General features: G+C 53.5%; 1 protein-coding gene and 1 long non-coding RNA gene across 8 annotated transcripts; one reads left to right on the top strand and one right to left on the bottom strand.

The window, feature by feature from the left end:
* Nucleotides 1-340: 340 nt before the first annotated feature.
* ETV4 (ETS variant 4) lies at nt 341-15,162 on the bottom strand. Of its 7 annotated transcripts, none has more exons than XM_006092298.2 (13): nt 14,924-15,162; nt 14,314-14,424; nt 14,040-14,133; nt 13,774-13,821; nt 6,906-6,959; nt 5,568-5,694; nt 4,966-5,127; nt 4,485-4,744; nt 2,449-2,523; nt 2,248-2,316; nt 1,900-2,072; nt 1,529-1,630; nt 341-1,214 (listed from the first exon to the last, which is right to left on the bottom strand). In XM_006092298.2, the coding sequence occupies exons 2-13, from the start codon at nt 14,371-14,373 to the stop codon at nt 990-992; spliced, it is 1,449 nt and encodes a 482-aa protein (XP_006092360.1). In that variant the 5' UTR covers nt 14,374-14,424; nt 14,924-15,162; the 3' UTR covers nt 341-989. The 7 variants fall into 7 exon arrangements, with proteins under 7 accessions (XP_006092360.1, XP_023612639.1, XP_023612641.1 ...); XM_023756871.1 differs by lacking the exon at nt 14,924-15,162 and adding an exon at nt 14,547-14,606 and having other exon boundaries at nt 2,464-2,523; XM_006092299.3 differs by lacking the exon at nt 14,924-15,162 and adding an exon at nt 14,547-14,606 and having other exon boundaries at nt 345-1,214.
* Nucleotides 8,085-13,747, top strand: LOC106697740. Its single transcript, XR_002830117.1, has 4 exons — nt 8,085-8,808; nt 9,614-9,742; nt 10,551-10,772; nt 12,249-13,747. It is a non-coding gene; the product is annotated as an uncharacterized LOC106697740 (long non-coding RNA).
* Nucleotides 15,163-26,554: the final 11,392 nt, after the last annotated feature.

Below are 26,554 nucleotides of genomic sequence, written 5' to 3'. Positions count from 1 at the left end.
AACCACAGGCCAAATCCTGCCTGAACACGCTCCAGGAGGCCTCAGAGCTCAGTAGCCCCACCCCCACGGGGAGAGGGCAAGAAGCACTGGTCTAGATTACAGAGTACCCTATGCACATGATTTCAGGGTGTTCCCACAATAATCCTGGAAGGGGAAAAGAGCAAGTATCACTGCGCCCATGAACCCATTTTCCAGAGGAAAAAGGTAAACTGTCCTTTCCCAAGAACCCATTTGGTAACTTGTGTCAGGAAAACACCCCAAACTGGTCATCTGCCCCAAGGTCAAGCTCTTTTAAATCCCGGGTCCTTTTCCCATGGCAGCAAAGAGGACGACACAGGAGAACAGGAGAAGCAGGGGCCTTTATTAGGGTCTGGCAGATGTGGAGGTGACACCCCAGGCCTGGGCCTAGGAACGGGCAGAGCAAAGGGCCCTCAGAGCAGGAACCGAGCCCTCCCTGCCTCCATCCCCGCCCCCATCCCAGGTTCCTTCCTCCAGCGCCCCCTCCCCTGCCCTTGCCTCTGGGAAACGGAGCACCAAGAACTGACAAGCAGGACCCTCCAGGGCCACAGCTTGGAGTGGAGTGCAAGATCCAGGCTTCTGCCTCCCCACAGTGGGCGATCTGGGAGCTCAGTGCATCCCCCTGACCAGGATAAAGGAGGGGTGCTTCTTTGTCCCCCAGAACAGAACAAACTCTTGTTCTCTGTGATGGGGGGTAGGGGAGGGACTTGGGCCTCTAAGATGGACCTAGGAAGAGGCCAGAGGTGGGACCCCCAGGAGTTTCTGACTCCACCTTGCACTTGCAGTGTCTCCACTTGTCCCTCCCAGGGACTCTGGTGCACGGCTCAGAGTCTGGGCCAGGGCGGCTGATAGGCCAGTGAGGACCTGCTCCAAGACATCTGTGGGTTTCAGAGTGAGGGTTTCCCCAACACCAAATTCATCTATATGTACACAGGACAGCACCCCGGTGGCCAGGGAGCAGCTGCTGGGGGCTAGTAGGAGTAGCCACCCTTGGGGCCAAAGGGCTGGGTAGGACCAGCCAGCTCTGGGAGGTAGGCAGGGCTCTCGTCCAAGTGGGACAAAGGGACTGTGTCTTCCTCACTGACCGGCCTGTCAAACTCGGCCTTGAGAGCTGGTCGCTGATTGTCCGGGAAGGCCAGAGAGAAGAGGGCCTCAGGCTCGCACACAAACTTGTATACATAACGCTCTCCAGCCACCTGCGGGAAGAGAGGGGCTGGGTCAGTCTAACTCTCTCCAGGTCAATGTTAAGGGTGGGGAATGGGTCTAGGCCGATGTGTGGAGTACATTTCTCTCCATACTCGTTCTTCTAAGCAGCCAACTCCCTTCTGGGGTTCACCTCTAATCTCAATCTCTCCATGCTCTGGACTTCTTAATGTTTAGCACTTTTTTGGGATTGTCCACAATTTCTTGTCCCTTCTGACTTGTTCACTCTCTGCTCCTACAAACTCCTGAGAATGCTCTTCTGTCCCCCTGCCCCCACCCTCTTGTCCCTGGACCCCTAGCCCTTGACCTTCTGCATGATGCCTTTCTCATAATAGTATCGGAGTGAGCGGCTCAGTTTGTCGTAGTTCATGGCGGGCCGGTTCTTCTGGATGCCCCAGAGCCTGGCGACCTGGGGGAACAGGAGAATTTGGGGATGGCGATGCTAGCTCAGCAGAGGAAAAGCGAGAGGCAGGTCAGAGAGAGCACTTGAGATTTTTAGTGCAAAATGCTGAGCTGGTCAGGCAAATAAGCAACCAGCTCAAAGACCCCGGTTTGGTGAGAATCCAGGTTAGTTAAAGCAATGATGATGGTGAAGACGCATGCGCCCGTTCCCAGGTTCTCTCATCTCCAGGCCCAAAATCCGTTGGAAGGAGAGGGGGGAACATCTGAGAGGCCCACCTCCTCAGGCTCAATTAGCTTGAACTCCATCCCCCGGCCCGTCCAGGCAATGAAGTGAGCATTCGTTGGGTCATCGAGCAGGGCCACCAGAAACTGCCACAGCTGCAAGGCACCCCGGCGCTGGTAGGGCGGTCCCTCCCGGAACGCTCCCATCCCTTCCTGCTTGATGTCTCCTGGGGAACACAGGAAACAGGAGTGTAGGGTTTGTGCCTTCGGGTCCCCCAAGCAACCTTCTCTCCCAGGGGTCTTTCCAGGCCCTTTCTCATGAAATGTCATGTGATTCCCAGGTGACACAGTCAGAGGGCACGGAAATAACCTGCCCCTCTCATGAACAGTCACGTCTCTGACCTTCAAATTTCTCAGGGACGACACAGACATCATCTGGGAATGGTCGCACAGGTTTCTCATAGCCATAGCCTTGAGGAGGAAGTTGGGGGTCACTCAGATCTGGGGGTTCACTGATGAGACCCCAGAGTGTCCAGAGGGATTCCTGGTCACGAGACCCTCCCCCAACTTGGAGGAGTTGGCAGGGAGAGGGGGCTGCCTTACCCATGGTCCCATCACCTGGAGAGGGTCCGGGGAAACCCTCTGTGTGTAGGTACATGGACGCACACCCAGGGACATCTGGGGGTAGAGAAAGAAGGGGGATGTTAGAGGTGGCTGGGGTGGAGGTGGGGGCAGCAGGCCTACACACACTTAAGAACTTCCTGCCGGCCTGCTTTCCGGTTCTGCTCCCAGCTGCCTGCCTACCACAGTCCCAGGGGAAGTTCACCCAGAGGGGGTGTGAGGCTGGAACCCTTCAGCTTGAGGGCTGAGCCAGGGGGCAGGGATGGCAGCAGCTGGGGCTGGGTAAAGCTGTTCCACAAGGCCCAGGATTCCAGGGAGCAGCTGTTTCCTGTGAGTTTAGGGGGAGGAGGCAGGGATAGAGATGAACCTCCGGGGAAAGGGTACAGTGTCCATGTCTAAGACTCCCTTGGAATGGGCTAACCTCCGGTCAGCAGGTCAGATTCCCTGGCCAGTGTGTTCTATGAGGGAGGGAGGAATCAGTGGAGGAAAGGAGAGTGGGTGGGAGGGAGAGACTGCATGGATCTGTAACTAGGGAAGAGGCAGTGGGCACTGGGCCGGGTTTTTTTTTCCAGCTCTGACAGCAGAGCACATTCCACTCCATCTGATTCCATTCCATAGGATTGAAACATCCCCACTCCACCTGGAGGAGTTGGTGGTGTGAAGCCACCCATTCAAGTTCCAGTCCCTTCGGCCCTCCACTCCCACCTATGAATGAGATGGTGAAACCTGACACCTCCGGGAGGAGGCGGGAGAGTGGGCTCATTCATGCATCCATTTTGTGAATGGAATTCCTGACTCCTTTCAGAGGAAGCTGAAGGGGGAGGGGCAGGAGTTCAAGGGCAAGTAACATGATCTCCTCCGGTCTACATCCTTTGAAGGTCAGCGGCAAGAGCGTCTCCCTCCTCTTTCCTGCACCTCGCTGCCAGGCGTGGCTCAGCCTTATGCCCCGGGGTTGAGGAGAGGTGCGCCCTTCTGGTTCTCACTCAGGCAGCCTGGGGGTTTGTGGCTCATGCCCCTGCCCCTAAAAGACTGTGCATCAGAAAAAGGGAAATTCGAAAGCTCTGGCCAGCTCTGAGCCTACTCTAATGGCTGAATATTTTTCTCATGCAAGTTTGCATAGAGACTCAATCGGGGATGGTAACAGTGTAACAAGCCAAGGTTTTCTGGGCCCTTCCTCACTGCGAAGGGCCATCCCTGTGCACTTGGGGCTTTGAACTACAGCTATGGATGACTAGGATATGGCTGAGTGCATCTCACTCAGGCCAACACGGGGTGGAACTAGAATTTACAGCAGCCCCTACTTCCGTACCCAGCGCTGGCCAAGAGGTTGGGCTTGAACACGTTGTATTAACCCTGAGTCCCAACTGGGGACTATGAAGTTTCAAGTTCATGTTTCTCTTCATTCAAATCCCTTCGTATTTTTTAAAAATAGATTTTTTATTGATTTCAGGAGGAGGAAAGGAGAGGGAGAGAAACATCAATGATGAGAGAGAATCATTGATTGGCTGCCTCCTGCACACCCCCGACTGGGGATTGAGCCCGAATTGGGGATCAAACCCTGATCTCCTGGTTCATGGGTCAACGCTCAACTGATGAGCCACCCTGGGCTGCCTTCGTATTGTTAAGCATCTCTGGGACTGAGAACAACCTATTAATCTTTGTAACCTCTAACTCCACAAATCCATACTCCTCCAACAGTACTGTGGTCTCTACAGGTAATTAAAACCCCAGACACCTGCTAAATAGACATAGAAAGAAATGGCTTAACTTTCCCATTAAGTCGCATGCTACCTGAGGGTAGGGACCTACATCCCATTTATTTTTTATCTGAATATAAGTTTGCTGATTGAAAAAATGACCATTCTTCTGACTCTATGAAGGAAGTGAATGGGTTGGGTTTGTGAACCAGTAACAAGATAGGAGGGTAAAGAACTCGTGGAAAGACATTGTGGGGGTTATCACATGCCACCCCACCCAGCAATCTCACCCCAGCCCCTCCCACCTGAAATGTCTCTTACCCGAGTCATAGGCGAAGTCCGTCTGCTCTTGTTTGATCACCACCCCCGCCCCTGGGTACCTGTGCCCATTGACCCCACCCTGGCCCATGGCCAGCTGTTCGTACAGGGGGTCAAGGTATTCCTGCTTGAAGCTCTGCTGGGGGTAGGGTGGGCAGGGCTCCGACAGCTGGTGTTGGTAGGGGGTTGGGAGGGGTTCCCGGCCCCCTCCCTGAGAGGATGTGAAGGAGTGGCAAATATCCAAGGGCTGCTGGAAGACGGAGCTGGAAATGGGCGGATGGAGAAGGAAGAGAGGATTAGATGAAGTCCTCCTCGTGCCTGCCACTCCCAAAGCTTGCAGAGTGGGCTCCAGTGTGGGTGTGGGAGTCCATATCCCTTCCTCCCTACCTCCCCCACACCAGGTCTCTTAAGGGCAGATGGAGGACCCTCAGGGACTGAGGGAAAACTGCTGAGATCTCGGCTCCCATTCTGGGGGTCTCCTTACCTATGCTCCCCGAGGTACCCGTGGCCAGGGTGGGGCTGGGAGGTGCCAGAGGATCTCACGAAATTCCGTTGTTCTGCCCGGGGAAAGGGCTGCAGGGGCGACTGTCCGGGGGCACCAGGGGCGGGGGACTTGATGGCGATTTGTCTAGGGGGGTCATAGGCACTGGAGTTGAGGGGAGACAGGGGTGAGGGGGCAGAGAAGCCAGGCGAGCATCTTTGAACCCTTCATCCACCCCCAGAGAAGTCAGGGCACGGGGATTAGAGGAGCAGGAAGAGGACAGGGTGCTGGGAAAGGAATGGCATGAGCCAGACTCGGTCCCAAATGCACTCTTTTCCACCTTCCATACATGCTGAAACGGGGTGTGGTCTGGAGAACACTTCTCCCCAGCCCAGAGCCACTGGGCTTCTTCAGTGGAAACAAACTCGGCCAGCCTTCACACAGCTCCCTTGGCCCCCACTCCTGCGTTTTTCATCCTCACTGTACTGCTCCCTTACAGGAGCTCGGAAATTCTTTCTGTTGTCTCACTTGCATCTCAACTGCTGCCTCTGCTCATGAGTGTTCCCCCCCCCCCCCCCCGCCCCCTCCAGGGCCGGCCCTCTCACCTGGAATAAAGGCACTGCTCGCCATGGTGGTAGGGGAGTGGTAGCTTCCTGCTGCAGGACAGGGCCGGGTCTGTGCGGGGACTCTGGGGCTCCTTCTTGATCCTGGTGGTGGGGCTGTGGAAAGCTACTGGGGGGGGGCGGGGAGCAGAGCAGGGCAGAGAGTGTCTCAGAAGAGGCAGTAAGAGCTTCCTACACCTTCTGCTCTCTGAGGACCGGCTGGGTGACCGGCACAGCCTCGTCCCTCCTCTGGGTCTCAGTTTTCAGAGTCATAGTCACACTTTTAAGCAGTTTGGCTACATACGTTATGTCTAGTTTTATACATCAGGCAAGTGTCTAATATTAACCAAAGAGATGGTCTCGAGTTCAACATTTAATGCAAACCCCCCACCCCCGGCAAAACACCTTTGTAGGGGCGAGCACTTTCAACCGAGGGCCTGTGGTTTTCCCAAGCGCCCTGGAAAATTCCAAGGGAGAGAGATGTTTTCTTATTTGGGGCTGTAAAGAATCTTTCTTTTCTGGTGGAGGTTGGATATTAGCCACTCGCATGTCAGCTGACGAACATGATACACACGCTCCTCATTATCTGTGAAGAACATTGGCCTTTCCTGTAGCCCCTGCTGCGTCCGTCCACAAACTGCAGCCACCAGGCAGAGACGCACAGAGCTGGGCCCAAGCTGGCAGAGTGTGCGGTTCTGTCTTACTGCAGCCGGGTCAAATGCCTACCATCAACCCATCTGTTATCTGCTGTTTCCGATTATGTGTGCCCTGTTTCATTTCATTGGGGAAGACAGTGGAGAGCAAAGTTCCTGGCATTAAATTAAAGCAGGGTTTCTCAACAGCGGCACTACTGACATTTGGGCCAGAGAATGTTTTGTTGGGGGGCTATCCTGAGCATTGCAGGGTATTTAGTAGCATCCCACGACACTCCCCACGAGGGGCCGGGAGCATCTAGCTCCAGTTGTGGCAACCAAAAATGTCTACAGACATTGCTAATGGGTTGGAGGGGCACAAAATAGCTCCCAAGTGGCATGGAAGTAACGTAGAACTGGACCCTGCTGACCTGGTCCGAGCCGGCCCATTTCAGCAATAAGGAAATGGAGGGTCAGAGAGATGAAGTGTCTGCTCCAAGGTCACCCAGCTAGGATGGAGAAGTCCCCCAGGTCTTCATGTCCCAGTTACTGCCTTGGTCTTTGAGTCCAAACCCAAGAATGGGGAGCCCTGCCCTTCACCCCTTTCTTTAGGAGAGAACAAGTTGATCTTTTGTGATTCTCTGTCCCTGTGACTCATTTCCTGCCCTTCCCCACTCCCCATTCCCTCTACCCAGGGCCCTCTACTCACAGTTTTCTGAATGGAAATCAGGAACAAACTGTTCATCACTATCTGGTACCTGAGCTGCGAAGAGAGGTCAAAGGTGAGTCTAGAGTGGGGGGGGGGGGGGTCGGGGGAGCCTGGATGGCAGCCCCTGGGAAATACCATTAAAGCAGCCCAGCAGCTTAGCACCCACCCCAAAAATAAAAGAGCCTTCCTAGGAATAAAGGCAACTCCACACCAGGTCCTAGTGCCCTCCATCGCTGGCTCCATTAAGACCCTGCAGGGGAGAGGCTGCAGATGCTCAGAACCTGTCTGAGCAGATTCCAGTCTTTTCCTAGATGCTTTGTCTTTATTCCCTCCATTTTTCTGAAGTGAAGACAGCCCTGCCCCTCAGAGTTTACAAAGCTCTCTCAAAGCAACAGCAGTCACACCTGGGATGGGCAGGCATGACAAGGAGTGAGATCCTGTGAACTTTGAATCGCAGGGGAGATTCTGAATCTGGGCTGGAATCTGCATTTCATACAACCTCCAAGGTGAAATCTAGATCCCAGGAAAAGAGATGGAATGGAGGAAAGAGGGTGGTTCGAGGCAGGTTAAAAAAAATAAATAAATAAGGGATGACAAAGGAGAGGAAGAGGCTGGGGACACTGGGAGGTCAGGGGCCTCATCCCTTTGATGTGCAGCTAGAAGAGAGAAGGGCTCCCAAGCTTGGAAGTTCTCGAGGAGTATCCCCAGGGTGCAGTGGGCGTGGAGCTGGGTTTGGGAATTAGGCAGCAAAACTAAAATAGAACAGTAGCTCCTCCATGGCCTCCAACCTGGACATCTGGGTTGATTTCCAGTTCTTATCCTGGTCTCACCAACTCCTTCAGGTGGGTCTACAGCTGAGTACCTCCCCTGACTCCAGAGTCTTTGCCCAGGTTTGTCCCTCTCTCAAGAATAGATTATAGCAGGAAGGGAAAGGGAAGACACCAAGAAGAACTTCCTGATAGTCCAGGAAGAGAGGGGCTCAAAGGTGAGGTGATAAAACCCAAGGAGACTGCCCTCAGATTAGACAGTGGAGAAGCTGATGGAGAAGATGACCAGAATCAGGAACAGCTGGTAAGGGTGAGGGTCCAAGGGGACGGCTGGAGAACACCCTCCCTCATCCTAGCCTGTACAGATAGACACCCCAAACTCTACTGCTTTGCTCCTGGGCAAAGGCTCCATAGTTGCTTCCTTGGTGATTTCAGCCACAGCCTCTGATCAAAACTCCCTAGGTCCACTCTCACCTCCGATTGTCGGTTGTTCTCCACAGAGCTGTCAGGGCAACAGAAGTCACATCACTTCGCTCTCCTGCTTAAAGTGTGAACCCCAAACTCTTCCCCTCGGCCTCCAAGGCCCCCCGTGGTCTGAGGCTGCGTACCTCTTTGGCCTGCCTCTGCTGGCCCTTTACTCTCTAGAGCTCTGGCCTCCTTTCAAAGCTCATCAGCTTGATCCCTCTTCCCCAGATCTTTGCCTGCCTGCTTTTTTCTGGCCATTGGAGTTTTAGTTCACTTTGTCACCTCCTCAGAGGTCTTCTCTGACCACCCAGACCAAAGTGGTCCCCTCCCAGTCCTTTCTCGCATCCATTTTATTTCTTCCCCAGCACGGTATGGGTCCCTGAACTTACTATGTTCACATGTTTCTTGTCCATCTCTTCTACCAGGAAGTGAAGCTTGCTGAGGGCATGGGGCTTATCTGTCTTTTCATCTGATCCCCCAGTACCCCAGGAATGGGTCTGGCTCAGAATAGGCACTCAATGCATCATCTGTCAACTTTGTGAATAAAGATAGAATGACCTCTGTCCTCAGGCTGGTGGGAGCCAGGGTGGCAGGCCTGGGAGCAAGAACTGAAGAGATCCTGACCAACCAGCCCTTCCTTCACCCTGAGGGCACCCCCTCTCCACCACCAGGTACCATTAGAGGCAGGTCCTCTGGGGAAAACCCTTCTCACGTGGGACACTTGAGGTCGTGGCAGAAAAATTCTTCACCAACTTTCCTTAAATATCATGTTTGGTCTTGAGTGTACGCCACTCTTTAAAACTCAAGTGTTTTATTAAAATAGATGTTTATAGGCAGTTGACTTCTTGACAGAGGGATCGGGCAGAGGGGGTTTAAGAACCAGGAGCCACCAACAGCTAAAGAATTGATGAAACATCGACGTAAAACAATTCTAAAGTGACCAAGTAAGTCAGTAGGACATGAAACCCCTTGGCAAAAACACAAACACACAGGGAGCACACATCTTTTCAGAAGCGCCACTCGGGCACAAAGGCAACCATTCCCTAACTGGCCTGGATCAAGAATCTGGGGACATTGTTAAAACGTGGATTCCAGGCCACCCCCAAGTCTCATTCCATAGGCCCTGGGTGGGGTCCAGGCGTCTTTATTTTTAACAAGTGCCTGTACGAATGGGCAAGATTGGTGCAAGCCTACGTTCATCCACGCTGTGTCCTCTGGCCCAACCACAGGTGGCTGGATGGGGGTAATGGGAGCAGGATGAGCAACATTTCCCTCACTGCTACTTGGCAAGGCGGGACCTGAGGACGGGAGGTGGGGGGTGCAGACCATGGGGAGGCTGACGCACTAGAGTCCCCTCTGGGGCTTCATTAACTGCTGCTTTCTACTGAGGTAATGGCTGGGGGCATCTCCTACTGACGTCACATGCCAGTTCACATGACAACCCTAGGGTTCATCTTGCCTTGCCTTCTACCCCAGGCCTGAAGATTTGGCCAGGACCTCCTCTCCACAGCAGACCCAGAGGCTGTGTGCCACGCCCAGCACACAGACCACACTCCAGAAGAGGCGGTGCCACCCTCTTCCCAGGGCCAGGAGAAATCAGTGGAGGTAAAAATGGGCTGTGGCATGAACCCAGTCCCTGATTGGCCCTTCCCTAGAACACTGGCTTCTCCCAAAGGGGCGGGACAGGGCCTCAGTTGCTCAGAAACTGTTAACAAAGATAGAAATAGGAACAGTAAGCCCTACCCGGTTTGGCTCAGTGGATAGAGCATCAACCTGTGGACTGAAGGGTCCAGGGTTTGATTCCAGTCAAGGGCATGTACCTCGGTTGCAGGCTCGACCAGAGAGGCAACCAATCAATACATCGATGTTTCTCTCTCTGTCCCCCCCCCCCCCCCTTACACTCTCTCTAAAAATCAATGGGAAAATATCCTGGGGTGAGGATTAACAACAACAACAAAAAGAAATAGGAGCAGGAACATTTAACATTGCACCTCATGTTCCTGGAGAGCAGCAGATTTCTAATGACCATGTTTGGTCTTGAGTGTATGCCACTCTTTATTTATTTGTTAACTTGGCTGAGTTTTGGCTGCCAAGCCAGTGTGCTAGTCTTCCCCCAGCTCCACCCTGGCACTAAGGTCGAGATGATCTGCCCGAGGACATGGCAGGTGATGAAGGATGGGAAAAGTGCCAAGCCAGCAAAATGCCCAAAGAGAGAAATTTAGGGAACATCCTTCTAACAGAGAGGCTGGGCAGGGGGAGGGGGTGGGATGGGGTGGGTAGTAGAGAGGAGGGGCTTGGGGACTTCCCAAGCAGGGCGCCAGAACTGGAAGGTTAAGCCAGCCAAGCAGCTAATTCCACCTCAGATCAGCCACTCACCAACACCATGTAAGCCCATCACCTCTCCCCTTCCTAGGGCCCAATCGCAGGATGAAGGGGCCTCTTAAGGAATCCCAGTGGAGAGGCGGGGAGCCGTCCCCCAAAGCTTCTGCTCCTCTGTGTCAACGCTGGCCTCAGCTCTCACCCTTACCCTGCCCCCACCCTCTGCACTGGAAGGAACCAGTTCTGTACCTATGGAGCAGACATCTGTCCCCAAGAACCTTCTAGAAGAGATGGCGACGGAAATACGTAGAAGGAGGTATTGTAGCTAAAAGACTGGGGGATGGGATTAACCTCATCTCTCCCCACAGACATGCTAAGGCACTGGCGGGCACACACGGGGATCCACACACACCCTCCGTCCTTTTACTTCACAGCAGCACACGAGTAAAACACATCCCCCAGGCGCATCCTTCACACAAAGGGCCTCCTTGGATTTACAAAGACAATGGGGGAAACCAAAGGGCCAGGGGACTGGACACCTCGGAGGGGGATTGAGAGCAGTGATTCTTACGAAAAGGGGAGCAGAGACCCATCTCTGAGAACCTCATAAAAGGTGAGGATCATTCTCTTTCTAGAAAATCCACAATCCTTTGTGTCTGGCACACCCCAACATTTTACACTGTCAGAGAGCTCAAGGACCCCTGCAATTCATCTGCAGAGCTTCTGGGACGCCCCAGACCCCCCAGCCTCACACAAAGGCCACAGATGGCCCAGTCAGTGTTCCTTACAGAGACTGAAGTCCTTGTCCCCGAGCGTTCCCCACAAACCAGGAAAGCAGCTCTGGACCAAAAGCAACACACCTTTTGCCATAACCAGCGCAGTGTGGGCTCAGCCTCCGGAGCCTGCGTTTCCGTACGGCAGCCCGATCCTTTCTCCGGCAACTCGACAGATCGCAGGCACCCCGAAACCAGACATGCCCTCTTAGACTCACTTTATCCCCCTTCGCTCTGCCTAGAAAAACCCCAACCCCAAAGGTATCTGAACTGCCTGCCCCCACAGAGCCCCACTCACACTCACCCCCAATGATGCCCGGACAGACTCTGAACCCACAATCTACATCGGCCTGGATCCAACCTGGGCATCCATTGAATGTTTCACAATCTCCCCCCTCCACACATACACATTACAAGGCCTGCTGCTTCTTTCCAAATTGGGTTTGTAGGAAAAATTCAGGCTGAGGGACGGCGGTTGGACTCCGGCCCCCATTCCTAAGGATGCGCCCCATTTCTGGCAAGTTTCCAAAGGGGCTAGCCCCTCCCTGCCACCCCAAAGCTCCCCCTGGGCTGCAGGGGCCACTGACCTGGTGGGAAGAGGCAGGAGAGGAGGCTGGGGTGGTGCTGGGGTGGTGCAGGGGGACAGGGCCCCGGCAGCTGCATCTGTCTCCACAGAGAGAATGAGAAGGAGCAAGCGGCCTCAGCATCCCCCCCCTCAGGCCTGGCCATCCATCGCCAGCTGGGAACCTGAGCTGCTCCCTCAGAAGGAAGAAGAGGGAACCAAGGAGATCCCAGCGGCGCCCCCCCTCCGTCTTAAGATCCCCACCCCCACCTCCCCACCCACTGGATTTAAATGTACAGAGACTTGCAGGACAGCAGCATGAAGCGCACACTGACTGTCACACTGACACATGCAGATAGACACACGTACAGTCCCTAGACCCCCACAGCCAAGGGGTGGGGCTTCCAAGGTGGAGAGAAGATGAGAACATTCTCCTCTCCTTCCCATTCCAACCCAGGCACAAATGGACCAGCTGCTGCCAAAATGCCAACCTCTGAGCCCACTCCCCGGTCACAGCCCTGGGAGCTGCCCACTGTGGGGAGCGCCGGGACCCTCAACTGACAGACAAGGAGCCTGGTGAGCCAGACAGAAATCAGGCGCTGGGAAAGGAAATCTTTGAGAGACGTGGAAACTGACACCTCTGCGTTCTTCAGCTCCAGCCCAGCTCCGGAACCTCGGGAGGAGGATGGGCAGCCCGGGCATAGCTCTGCCTGCAGCTCGCAGCAGGGCACCCAGGGCTTGCCGAGTCTGGGAGGTGTGCACAGTGCCCCGGAACCCCCAGGCCCCTCCAGCACTCAAGTCGCCAGTGAGCCACGAATTCTACAAAATGTTTCGAGCACTTGCTCTATGCTAAATACTCATTCTGTAACATATATAATTTTGGGGGATACCACAGTGGTCAGGACAGATCCAGTCTCACTCCAAGGATCTAATCAGGAATCTTCCCTTCCTACACCAAGCTTTTATAGAGGGTTCCAGAGGAGCAGGGTTTGAGCTTAAAAAAAAAAAAGTCACCAAGGATACCCAGGTGGGGGCTGGGGAGAGTCTAAAGAAGAGAAAAGCCTTCAAAAAGGTTTCTTGGTTTTCAGAGAGTTAAAATAAAGGGACCCTAAAATGGGGGTGTTAACCCTTCCTTCTGAGACCAAACACCATTCGCCTCCTACCTGCAGCCCCACCAGCGACACCCTCAGGCCCCACCAAAACACACCAATGACTCCAACCAGGAGACCCCCCACCCCAACACTTCCCCACTGAACCAAAGCCCAGCTCCTGACCCCACCTCAGCCAGCGTGCAGCTACAGCTAACCCACTGGCACAGAAGTGGGGGCATTTGCCTGGGGTAGAGGAATTCAGGAGGAAAGGAGGAGGCTCAGTTGCCATCAGAATGACAATTAAGGCTATTAGGGGAAGGGGGGAGCTCAAAGCCCTCTTTGACAAAGTGCTGCAAAAAAGAATTATTTAAATGTTTGTTGTTCTTTTGGCTCAGACAGAAAATTGTTTGGCACTGGGAGTTGGGAAGCAGAGAAACCAAGAGTTTAGGTAAAAACCAATGTTTTGGCAACTCCTGAAGATACGTCACAAATTAATTGCTCTTTCTCCTCATCTTCCTGTTCCTCGCACCCCTCCCCCCAACACCCCAACACACACCTCAGCCTGGTGGTTGCTGCCAAACAAACTTTGCAAATGAAAATTTCAACCAGGAAAACGGGCCTGGGGCCAAGTTCCATTCAAATAAGCAAATACCCCACACAATGGTCTGATTCATCCCCAGGCCTAGTTACACAAGCCCGGCTCGGGGTAGAGAAAATAAATATCAATATAAGTGTCCATGCTGGGCACTGGGGACCGCAGGAAGGCCGGGGCCTTGGGGAGGGGGCTTGCAGAGCTTCTGCGGCCGGGGAGCGAGGAAGTGGGCTGGGTTGGAATAGCGGGGTTGAGAGCACCCCCCACCCCAGTAATGGAAAAGGTCATAAACTACTCACCTTCAGCGAGCCACGTCTCCTGGAAGTGACTTAGATCCTGGAAGAGATCTGAGGGGTGAATAATGGAATTGGAGAAGGTGAGGTGGAGGTGATGGTGAGGGAGGGAGCCCCAGCGAGCCCGGCGACCCCCCTTGGGGTGGCAGGGGCCAAGAATGATCAGCGTCCCTTGGAGGGCGAGTCTTTTTGGCAAAAGGGTGGGGGCTCCAGGATCGGTCCTTTGGGGGTGTGTGGTGGGGAGGGTAGCGTTTCTCTCTCCGGCTCTTTACCTTCCGAGTCGGGGGGCGGCAGGGAGCCGGGGTCCATGAGTTTCCCCTGCGGGACCATCAGCGCTTCGCGCGAGCTCCCATTTCCGGGAGATTTCTACCGGGAAGGAGAAGAATGCCCCTTAATCACCCCGAGGCCGGCTGGTCTAGGGGGTGGGACGGGGTTCTCGGGGTGATTCAGGGGCCGGGCAACCCTGGACCCCCTGGGGGCTGGGGGAAGGGGCTGTGGGGCGAGGTGCAAGGCGGGGGCGGGCGTGGAGGCAGGCGCGGCGCTCACGCTGCAGAAGGTGTAGGGCACTTGCTGGTCCAAGTATCCGCCTTTCATCCTCCGCTCCATCCGGCCGCTCCCTCCGGCCGCGAGGCCCGGGCCCCGCGCGGGGGCAGAGACCTGGGAGGGGGGGCTGCGTTCGCACACCGTCCAGGGAAAGCAGCGGGGTGGGGTGGGTCAGGGCGACGGGGAGGGGACCGTCCCCAGGCTCTGGGTCCGACGGCAAAACTTCTCCGACTCACTCAGGCGATGGTGGGGTTTCGTTTGCTGAGCTCTGAGCGCCGTCACCACTCCCCTCCCGCTCCCGGGAGCCGGGCTCGCCGAGTCGGCTGCTTTCTGCAGCCCTGCTCTACCCAGGCTCGGTTACATAAGACGTGTGTGTAGCGTGTGTGTGTGTGTGTGTGTGTGTGTGTGTGTGTGTGTGCTCGCGCGCGGAGGAGCGGGCAAGGCGCGCACCATTCGCACGCCCACAACTCCCGCGCCCCCTCCAACCCTGAATTTCAGCGCCTCCCACCCCCGCCCTGGAATCTGCGGAGGTGGCGGTGAGAGTGTGGGGTGTGTTGAAGGCGAGGCGGGGAATCACGGGCACTCTCCCTCCCTCTTCCTCCCACAGCCTCACCTGAGGCCGGGGCTTCTGTGCTGGAGACGCAGGCGGTCCTGAGCATGCTCTGGGGGGCAGGGAGGCCGCGGGGCTAGGCCGGAGCGCGGCGGCCCGGGCCTCGGGTCCCCAGCGCACGAGCTAGTTTTCCGGGCGCGGCGGACAGTTGTGTGCCCGGGGGAGCCGCCGATTGGTGCATTTCCCTTGCCTCGGCCCAGGCTCTCTCCCCCCTGCCCCCCCAACCCCGTTCCCTTTGTTTCATTGACTTTTGTGAATGAAACCCCAGCCGGGCACGCCCGCCAATCCGGAGACTCGCTTGGCCAAGCCGAGGGGCGGAGTTTCCCAGTCGCGGGGGCCAATCAGAAAGCAGGGGCTGCTTCCTGGCTTCATTCACTGCTTGGGCTCTCATTCATAAAAAAATAAACTCGCGGCCGGAGTTCATTCAGAAAGAGCTGGGAGGAAAAGAGGGACGCTGAGGACTCGGTGGCTTCTTTGAGGGGCTCGGCGGTGGCCCTGGGTCTGAGGCTCAGCGACCTCCGCCAGCTGGCGTCTCCATGCGTCTCTGTGCATCTGCATGTACGTGGGAGTGTGAACATGTCTGTGTATGTGCCCTGGGGCGAGGTGAGCGGACCTGTGTGCCCAGAGGAACCATAATAACTAGCGTTTATGAAACGCTCCTCTTCCACGTGCTCATTTCATTCCCATCACCTGGCGCAGTGGCTCTATAGTCTCCATTTTACAGAGATTGAAAATGAACACCCAGAGAGGGGCGGTGACTTGGCTGAGGTCGCTCAGCGGCTGGGGTTTACGGTTCCCCATCGCCCACGTTCTCCTGTACAGCCCTTTGAGGCCACAATGAAATGAATTAAAGCTACGTGACAACAACGAATACACAGTAGGCACTCAGTAAATGTAAGCGGGCATGGAATCCAGGCTTTTCCTCAAGGGTCTGTGCTCTGCAGAGCAGTTGTGTGACCCACTTTCTAGTAATTGCAGCGGAGGCCCCAGCTTGGACCTCTGAAAGGACAGCTCCTCTCAGCCATCTTTCCTCTTCCAGACAGGCGGTATTAAGGAGCAAAAGCCCAAAGGATCTGATGATCTGGGGGGAGGACTGATTTCAGTTCTAGCCAAAAAACTGGTCATTATCGCTGTCACCTCATTTATTCTCTTTATTCAATAAACATTTATTGTGCCAGACACATTGCTGGGTGCCAGGCAAACAGCTGTGACCAAGACAAGCACTTGGGAGTTGGGCTGCTGAGGCTGCAGCCATGGGCCCACACAGGACATGAAATCCCTCAGGCCTTTTTTTTCTGAGACAATTCTCTGGTCTAACTTGGATGCACATCTTTGAGGGGAGCCTGATTTTGCATGCTGCCTGTTTGTGATAAACACAAGAGACTGGCCAATCCCCAGGTCACTAGTGGCTGCTTTCAAATTCATCTAATCTAACACCCCACTTTACAGATGAGGCAGCGGGAGGTTCTGAAAAGGAAATGATACACGTGAGCTCTTTCCACTGGTCAGGGTCAGAGCTGGGACTAAAACACCAAACCTCTAGCACAGTGATGGCGAACCCTTTGAGCTCAGCATGTCAGTATTTTGAAAAGCCCTAACTTTAACTCTGGTGCCCTGTCACATATAGAAATTTTTTGATATTTGCAACCATAGTAAAACAAAGATTTATATTTTTGATATTTATTTTATATATTTAAATGCCATTTAACAAAGAAAAATCAACCAAAAAAATGAGTTCGCGTGTCATAGGTTCACCATCACTGCTCTAGCACCTGTTTAGGGCTCATTCCATGAGATCATCTTGGGCAAATGAAAGTAAATTTCCCTCTCTTCTCTGCTAAAATATTCTTTATCACTGGTAAGGCTCCTATCTGCTGCCTCTCTCCTCCAGGAAGCCTTCCAGATAGTCTGAATCAATTCCTTAAGGACCCACAACATTCTTGCCTCTATCTCTGACGTGGATGTCTGTTATTCTGCCTCATCCCTAAGTATGAAGACTTCTCCAAGGCCCAAAGGACGTCTCATTTACCTCTGAAATGCTTCCCCCAGCCTGCTTCATGCTTGTGAGAGTCTCATGAAGTACGTGTTTGGTGAATAGGTACAAGAAAGACAAAACTACTGTAACTTAGCAGGAACCCTGCCCAAAGGAGGAGAGAGAGACAAGCTCCAGCAAATCCCAGCTTTGAGCTGGATGGAACCAGTTTAGGGAGGAGTTTGTGTCTCCGGGCCAAGAGAAGTGGGGGAGGAGGACAGAGGATTCTTCCTGAAGGCAGCTCTGATATGTCTCCAAGACAAGGAAGAAAATTCTGGTGGGTCCCAGAGCGGGCACTCAGGTTGGGGTTTTTTAGGGATTCTTAGCTGTTTCTGAGGGGGCCCCTGGCTCACCCCCACTTCCCATGCAGGGCCTCCTCCTCTGGCTTTGGCTCAGGCTCAGCTTGCTGGCTGAGTAAGAGAAGGTACCACTGGTGCTGCCACTGCTGTCACCTGGCCTCCAATTCACCAACACCCGGGCTCCTAACAGTGAGCTCTCCTGGGGGAACATTGGAGCCGCTTCCAGGGTTCGAGGTAGTTGGGGAGAGGAAGGGATAGAGAGGCTGGAGGTTTCTGTTGGCGTCACATTACAATGACCCACACCTACTCGCCATGCTCTGCTGCGAGGGCTGGACCTGCATTAACTTATGCAGTCCTCACAGCTGTCCTGTGAGGTGTCAGCCCCATTTTACAAATGAGGAAACTGAGGCCTCAAAAACACACATCGAGCCCAAGGGTCCACTCAGTAGACTGAGGACACCCCAACCAGACGGACAGGCACAAAGACTACACTTTGAGAGAATCCACAACAAGCCAGATGGAGGACAAGCCTGAGCCAGAGAATTCCCATAGACACACCTGGATGAAGGGTGCTCACAGTATTCTCCTGGACACACACAACATCCTACCTGACACCTCCTATCACACCTTTGGTGGGGTTTGCAAAGGTAAATGTTTCCTTCCCTTTAGTATATTGGAGCTGTTATCTGAGGAGTTTCCCAGGAGTCTAAGTTATAAAATGTAAATGTGGGTTTTAGATATGCAGATGTTCATACCAAGGCAGCCTGAGGCCTAGCTCTGGGATGTGAAGAGAGGAGAAGCTGTATGAGGTGCCGGGATCAGACTAAGAGGCTCAGGATTCATTAGAGAAGCAGGTTCTCCCCTCTGGGGCCTCCAGATAGGGGAGCGGCAGGGGCCTGGGTGACCTGTACAACCTGACTGTGAAGGGAAGACAGGGTGTCTCCCAAGGCCTGGCTTCCTCAGTGTCTGGAAGAGCTGAGTCCCAAGGCTTAAAGGGTGGAGCTCAGAGGCTCACCCAGGGACAGCTCGGTAAGACCAATGGATGAGATCCACGGTTAAGTGGTGTCCTATAACCCTTTAGTGTCTCCCAAGGTGGACCTGTCACCAGGGGGAATGAACCAGAGAGCAGGGTCAGGCAGAGGGGATGGAGGAACATGGGGTCTTCCCATGGGCTGGTGAGTCAGGACCACCAAGAAAAAAGACGTGCCACTCTTGAACTTCCTTTTGTCCTTGTCTCACAGTCCTGCTTTCACATGCTTCCTCTAAACTGCCAGGGGGCTAAACCAGGGACAATGGGTGTGTAGTCCCTGAAACCATCTGCCTGTACGTGCGCACACGCACGCACACACGTGTGCATTTGCTGAGGAGAGGGTCCATCAGGGGTCACCACAGAGCAGGGTTGTGAAGAACCACTGCTCTATGTTTTTTGTCACAGGTGGCTTTGCAAGATCATAGATCTTGTCAATATTATTACCTTAAAAATGGTTGGAGCAAAAAAAAAATAAAAAAATGGTTGGAGCCTGGCCGGCGTGGCTCAGTGGTTGAACGTTGATCTATGAGCCAGAAGGTCACCGTTCAATCCCTGGTCAGGGCATATGCCCAGGGTTGCCCGCTGGATCCCTGGTGTGGGGCGTGGGTGCAGGAGACAGCTGATCAATGATTCTCTCTCATCATTGATGTTTCTATCTCTCCCTTCCTCTCTGAAATCAATAAAAATATATTTAAAAAAAAAGTCTGTGAGGCCAAAGAGATCAAGGGTGCCCCAAGGAAAGGGACTTTTACTTTTGGAGGGTGCGGGTGACTTCAGCTTTTCAGAGTTGCTGCCTACAAGCGACTCAGGACTCCCCCAAGTGCTCTTGTTCTGTCCTGTCTCTTCCCTCATTGTTCAGATTTCAGCCCGCTGCTCTTAGAGCATCCAGCTCAAGGACAGGCTCTCTCTGAGAGCTGCAGGGTATAACATTTTCTTTCTTTTAAAAAGATTTTAAAATTGATTTTTAGAGAAAAAGGAAGAGAGAGAGAGAGAGAGAGAGAGAGAGAGAGAGAGAGAAACATGGATGTGAGGGCGAAACATCCATCCGCTGCCTCCTGCACGCCCCCTACCGGGGATCAAGCCCACAACCCAGGCATGTGGCCCTGACCGGCCATCTAAATGGGCGTCACATTACAATGACCCACACCTACTCGCCATGCTCTGCTGCGAGGGCTGGACCTGCATTAACTTATGCAGTCCTCACAGGACTGCATTTTACAAATGAGGAAACTGAGGCCTCAAAAACGCACATCGACCCCAAGGGTCCACTCAATAGACTGAGGACACCCCAACCAGACTGACAGAGGACACCCCGACCCACCGAGCTGCGCCGGCCAGGGCAGAGTTTATTTTTCTTTTTGAAACTTATCCCTTTCTGTCAAAGAGTGACAAACGGACAAATGTCAGCCGACTGAAGGATTGGGATGGAGTCGATGCCAGCTGGGCAGAGTCCAGGATGCTCCCTTTTTTAATTAAGTGCGGACTTGAATGATGAGGGCCACAGCTCCCACTGGGCGGGGCTCTGCCGAGCGAGGGCGGGTTCTCTCTTTAGAGATTTAAACGCCGCTTATTCCACTTGGTCTCTCCTCAGCGCTCTGAGAGTGTCTATATTTGCTCTTGTCATCACGAATAATGGGCAATCCGGTGGACGCCCCAGCTCGCAGGGGCAGCTGCAGGGAACCCCATAGCTGGCAGAAGCCTGGACACGTGACTCATCCTGCACTCTTTTCCCAGGGAATGATGATGGGGGCGTGGGGGCCTGGGATCCCTGGTTTTATTTCTGAGCCCCAGCCCCCAAACAGAAACTCTTTCTCCTCTTTTGTCCCTGTCTGCCCCTCCCCCGCCCCCCCAGCCCTGACTGCTCCCGAGGCTCAGGGCTTCCCCTGGGGAGCTGCTGCTGCAGATTTATTTCTCCCGTTGATGCTCATCTATCTTGCAGCCGACCCCAGCCCAGATTTAGCTGGTAATTTACAGCCACAGGTGTTAATTTACGAGCTGGGGCCATGGAGCCCGGGGCCCAGGAAATGACGCTTCTCCTCCGGGGGTGAAAGCGCTTTCTTTTCACTCCGTGGGGACCTGGCACCCAGGTGGAGAAGAGAGTGGCAGAGAGGACGGACTTTGGGGGGACCCATGCTGAGAAGACACAATACCTAACCAGAGGCGGACCAGGCCTGCTGGATCCCAATTGTAATTTCTGGGTATGGTGTTTGCACCCTGCTTTACACTTGATTGTCTTCCTGAGCCTCTGCAGATAATGTTATCTCCTTATATTTTCCCAGCATTCCTCCACGGTGGTATTTTTAGTTCCGTTTTATAGAGGAGCACTCTGAAGTTCAGAGAGCAATTGGCCTTATGTCACCCAGGGGTCGGGGAGTAGGAGATGGGACCAAACTACCTCCAATTCCTTTTCCAGGGCTCCACTCAGATCCAGCGGCAGCCACTTCTGAGAGCCAAGTAGAGAGGAAAGCACATGTTCTTACCCGCGGGATCCCCAGCCCTCAGCTATCCTGACCCCACCTGACCCTCCCCTCCCTGACATTTCCTTTTTATGTTCTTTTTTTCCGTCTACAAGTCCCACTTTCCTGTTAAGAGGTACCTGTTCGGGTCTTGTTAATTGTGCGCCTTCTTAGGGGGTGGTTCGGCATTTTCTGAAATTGCACATCAGACGTGAATGTCTCCCACAAAGGGAAAACGGATGGGGGTGGTGGGGGTGGTGGCGGAGCATTTTGCTCCCTAGAAATTGAGAATGTAAAGTATATTTAATTAAAATGATAAATCTGATTTTCAGTTTTGTTTTTACTACTGCTAAAACTAATCTATTTTATGCACGTTTGCAGAAGGCTGCAGCCATCAAATCAGAGAATATTAGAGCTGTGAGCCACCTGGAGATCTTCCTGGGCCAAACCCTTCATTTTATAGACAAAGAAACTGAGTCTCAGACTGGGAAAGGGGCCCGGAAGTTCCAGTGTTGTGTGAAGGGCAGGTTCTTCCCTTTAAACTTACTGGTGTCTCTCAAGGGCAGGATTAAGTTGGCTCTGCTCCTCTCTCTTTAAATATCTCCCTTTGCCCCAGCCCCCACTGCAAACTCATGTTGGGAGGGGCTTGGCCTCCAGAGTCCCTTCCACCACCTCCCGGGTTGGTACCCAATTACTTCTTTACCCAGCTCCCTCCCTCTGACCCTGCGTGGCTTCCCAGGCTGGATTCTTATTCTGCATAGATCTCATTTGGTGAGATTTTAAAATGGTATTTAGTTCTCGATTTTTCTCTCTGCCTTACTACGAGGTAGTAATCAGACCTTTGTTTTTCTTTTCCCAGCTATGTCTGCAGCATTGAAAACAAAAGCTATTGAATTCACATTTTATGTTGCTTTTGCTTCAAACAAGGGTGTAAATGCTGTGAAATGTTTCTTTATTTGAGAAAGGTGAACGTCTTGAGCAGCACTGACAGCCACATGGTATAAAATCCAGACATCATAGACTGATCTCTCCTATAATTTTATTTTAACTTCCTAGAGGCAGCCAAGCTCTTCAGAGTCTTGTGCATTCTTGGTGACATAGACCATATACACATATACAACAAGCATAGACCTCACACACACACACACCAATCCCTTCTCCTTTGTTTCCACAAATGATGCGGAATTGTGAGCACTGGGGCATGAACATATCAAGAGCCAAAGAAACTCCATCCTGACAGAGCCTGGCTCAACCAGAGAACATACCTTATAGGCCAAGAAGCAATTTATGCAGCTGGACTGGAACTTCTAGAAGTTGTTCTGTGTACTGTTAGGATGGTTGTGTCCATTCCCTCACCTTAAAAATAAAGATAATATAAACCATAGAATAAATTAGAGGCAGTCCAGACAAATTTTCCTCCTGATGATCAATACCAAAGTTTTTTTTTTTTTTTTTTTTAAATGGTGCCTCTACGTTGGTGGAGGTCTGAGCACAATCTTAGTCTGACTGGGGTTACCTGGCATGGGTTGTGAGATAGACAGGCCCAGATACAAATCCTGCTTGTGCCTCTGAATAACTTTGTGATCTGGACGAGTCAGTTAATTGCCCTGAGCCTCAGTTTACTCATCTGTGCAATGGGGATAATAAGATCTAGCTTGATTCTTTTGTGCCCGAAACCAAGGTACATGCCCTTGACCGGAATCGAACCTGGGACCCTTGAGTCTGCAGGCCGACGCTCTATCCACTGAGCCAAACCGGTTCGGCAATTAGTTGATTCTTGTATGTGCCCTGACCAGGGATCGAACCCCAAACCTTGGCTTATTGGGACAACGTTCTAGCTCTAACCAACTGAGCTACCTGGCCAGGGCTAAGATCTACCTTGGTTCTTCATTTCAGTTACCTTGTACCAGTGAGGGGACTGGAAATAGTCTGTTGTCAATGCTGAGTTAACAGGAATGAGCCTCCTTTATTTATTATTTTTAAAATACGTTTTTATTGATTTTAGAGAGAGAGGGAGAGGGAGAGATAGAAACATTGATGAGAGAGAAACATTGATCGGCCACCTCCTGCATGTCTCCTACTGGGGATCAAGGCTGAAAACCTGGCATGTGCCCTGACCAGGAATAGAACTGGTGACCTCTTGGTGCATGGGTCAGTGCTCAACCACTGAGCCACACCAGCCGGGCAGAATGAGCCTCCTTTAAATCTCTCTGTGTATGTATGTGCACACACGTGCAGGTCTCTGTGGCCATCCCCTCCTCCTTGCACATCCTCACTTCACTGCCTCTCCTGCTCTGCTCTCCGTGTGTGGGGCTGAAGTTTGGATAGGGGGGTCAGGTCTCCTGGGCTGTGCTCGGCTGGCGGCTGGCGACAGGATCAAAGGCACCCATGGGGGGAGGGGCTGAGTCCCAGGAACCTGAGAACTCCTCTCAGGGAGATGAGTCAGGCATGGTTGCCAGGGTGAGGAGAAAGCAGGTCCCTGTGGATGGGGGAGCTCTGCTCAGCCAGTCCTGCGTGTTGCTACCTTAGGGAAGCCTCAAGGACTGCTTAGCCATGGCTCTGGTGTGCTAGCTCAGCGGCAGCGGCCTCTCCTACACTGGGTGGTGGTGGCCAGGCTTGCTTGGGTTCTATGGGAGATGGCTTCGAGGTCCCCAGGGCCTAGTGTGCAGTGGCTGTTGGTATGTCTAAGCTTCTAGGGCAGTGATGGCGAACCTTTTGAGCTCGGCGTGTCAGCATTTTGAAAAACCCCAACTTAACTCTGGTGCCGGGTCACATATAGAAATTTTTTGATATTTGCAACCATAGTAAAACAAAGATTTATATTTTTGATATTTATTTTATATATTTAAATGCCATTTAACAAAGAAAAATCAACCAAAAAAATGAGTTCGTGTGTCACCTCTGACACGCGTGTCATAGGTTCGCCATCACTGTTCTAGGGGCAAAGGTTCCCACCTTTGGCAGAGAAGTGGGGATTCTAGTTAAAAGGCAGGAGGTGGCTGTCAAGGGAAGGAGGATTGTGCGTTCTTGTGTGTGTGTATATATACACAGGTTACAATGGTCATTGCCAAGAAGTCAGAAGGCTGCAGTAATTGTTTTCAGAATGAGGAGTCCCCTCTAAGAGACTCTAAGGTTGTGCCCAAGACTGCTGGGCATTCCGTGGGAGTGTCTTTCTGGGCCTGGGAAGCTGGATAACATAGAGGGGACAACCCACTCTGCTTGGTCCAGTTTCCATCAGAAATCCTCTTTGTCAACTCCTGCTGCAACCCCAGCTTCAATTCAGTCTCAGCAAGGGTTTTCCAAAATCTACTGTGTGCAAAAGCTTGTTCTTGAGGTCCCTCCGAAACGCGTCAGGCCCCTACCCTTGCCCAGAGGAGCCCACCGTCTGGTCGTGGGGTTGTGAAGGTAGGTGCAGACTCCAGGGTATCATGAAAGGGGGTTGTGGGGAGCACCGACCCTCTCAAAACCACGGTGGGAGGTTAGAGAGGTGCTGCCGTTACCCTCTTACTATAGAGGGGAGCACACAGACTCAGGGAGGAGAGGGAACTTGCCTGAGGTCACCAGTGGGGAAGGGGCTGAGCCAGCCTATGAACCCTGGCTTGTCTGGTTCGAGAAGCCAAAGTCCTACCCACAGCTGAACTTGGGTGTTCAAAGGGGAGAGACCTTCCTCGCTGGAGGATCAGAGAAGACTTCTCAGAGGAGGTGGCAATGGAGCCGGCACAGAGGTGGGTGGGACCTCGGTATGAGGTTATGGGGCGGGAATTCCAGGTTCAGGGAACATAGGACCGAAGGCTAGGTGAAGACGCCAGGGTGTCACGAAAGGGGGTTGTGGGGAGGCCAAAATCCCCGAGATATTTGCCTTGGAATTTTCTCTTTGGAATCTGGGCGCTGAGGCCACAGGCCTGATGCCTATGCGTACTGTCCACAAAGCTGAGTGAGAAATTTCAGGCCAATGGGAGAGAAAGGGAGGCTCTAGTGGGCCCAGGCCTGCGCACACCCTAGCTTTGAATGCATTTCCCAGGGCTCAGGCTGGTCTGGGTGCTGGGATTCCCCGCAATGGAGCCTGGGCTCGCTCCCCCGCTGAGATCCGGCCAGTGAATTTTCCATGGGGCTGTCACACCATGAGAGGGAGGGAAGGAAGAGGGAACTTTGTGAGCACGCAGATGTGGCTTCTTCTCCTCAGGCCGGACCCAGGGCCCCTTTCTGGGGTGGAGTGGGGGAACTTTCACCTTCAGGAACCTGGAAGACCGAAGTTGGGGTCCCAGTGAAAGATTTAGCAGCAGACACCTCCAAAAATGAGCCCAAGGCAGCTAACCGGGGTCCCTGGCACCTACCTCGGTGTTCAGTAAATACTTGTGAATGAAGGAAGAAGTGGAGTGGGTGCTGGGGGAGTGGAGTGGGTGCTGAGGTATGAAACAGGCCTCTGCCTGCCAGAGGCTTCCTGTCTAGTCAGGGAGGTGGGTGGGGAGTGGCCGGGTAATGGCGTAGCAATAACAACGCATTTCACAACACAAATTTAAGGCACCAAAGGCAACCTGGGGGAGGTACGTGTCAACACGAGGGTGGGGAGCCACTCCTGGAGGGGGTGTCCCCAGGCCCAGCTTCAAGAGGGTCTGAGCTCCCTGCCCTGCTCAGCAGTGGCTATTCCTGGAGGTCCTTCTGTGCTGGACCCCTGACACCCACTGTTCAGGTGTCCGGCCCTATTTTTGCTCCATCTGGGGTCTCAAACTTGGACAAACAGGAGCATTTCTGTTTGGGGCTGGGGTGGGGGTAGGAGACGGAAGGTTTCTGCCCAGGATGGAGACTCCAGAAACACTGACAGGACTGTGTGCTCCCTGGGGCGGAGGAGGGAGGGGGCCTTGGTGACTTGGGGTCCCCCCCTTGGCCCCCTCCAGGAGTTGCAAAGGATAAAATACTTTCTCTGCTCAGACAGTTCTGGGGAACTTGTGGTGCTTTTTGCTCAAACCCAGTTCCAGCAACTGCCTTTGAAGTTGCCCCATGGTGCCTTGTCCCAGGGGTCTCCCTGGTGGAACGGATTCTGCTCAAGCCCTCCACATGGCTTACCTTTCCGTGGCCAGGGTAACGGTGGTGGCTCTGTTTCCCATCCCTCTACCAGCCCCCTCCGGATCTCAGGGTCAGGCATTCCGAGGTCCCTGCCCTATTGCCTCTCCCCTCTCCCAGGGCAGGCAGCTGCCACAGGGAAGCAGACCAATCAGAAAATCTCTTCGAGGCTTCACATGGCTGAGTCTCACCTGTCTCTACAAAATCGTGGTACAACCTGGGGCTCAGAGAGGTTAAGTGACTTGCCCGAGGTCACACAGCCGGGAATGGTAGTTGGACAATGAACTGCTCTGACTGTCCAGTGTTTTTTCCATTGTCTGCGTGGACTTAATAGACTGAGAATAGGAGATAGGAGGCCTGTCCCGGACACCCCCATCCCGAGGAGCAGGGCAAGGAGGTAGAGAATCCCAATGGAAGACACCTGGTTCCAGATCATAGAGACGGGAACCAGAGCCAGAGAAAGGAGAGTGAAAAGGAGAGGAACTTCTGATGGCGAAGCTCCGTGTTCTCCCCGCCTGGAGGCAGGACACCTGGCCAAGGCTTCACGCCTGGTGGCTGCTGGTTCAGGATGCCCTCTGCTGCCTGCTTCCCGGGTGCAGTGCAGGTGGGACGGGTATTCTGTGGACCCCTTGGAGCCCCATCGTCCAGAGAAAAAACCAGGCTAATGGAAACGAAAAACAGGGGCTCCATCTGGGGGTCTCAAACTTGGACAAACAGGAGCATTTCTGGTTGGGGCTAGAAGATGGAAGCAATGCA

This window comes from Myotis lucifugus, unplaced genomic scaffold, assembly GCF_000147115.1.
Source record: "Myotis lucifugus unplaced genomic scaffold, Myoluc2.0 scaffold_100, whole genome shotgun sequence".
NCBI lineage: Eukaryota > Metazoa > Chordata > Mammalia > Chiroptera > Vespertilionidae > Myotis > Myotis lucifugus.
Note: the sequence above shows the minus strand (reverse complement) of the source record. Positions and strands in the feature narration are given on the sequence as shown.

Bases quoted from the DNA above. Each gene is read 5' to 3' on its own strand.
- ETV4 (XM_006092298.2), bottom strand. From the start codon at position 14,373: ATGGAGCGGAGGATGAAAGGCGGATACTTGGACCAGCAAGTGCCCTAC. The intron at 6,960-13,773 runs GTGAGTAGTTTA...CTCTCTTCGCAG, and splicing joins GGAGACGTGGCTCGCTGAAG to CTCAGGTACCAGATAGTGAT. The intron at 5,695-6,905 runs GTGAGTAGAGGG...GCCCCCCCCCAG, and splicing joins TGATTTCCATTCAGAAAACT to TAGCTTTCCACAGCCCCACC.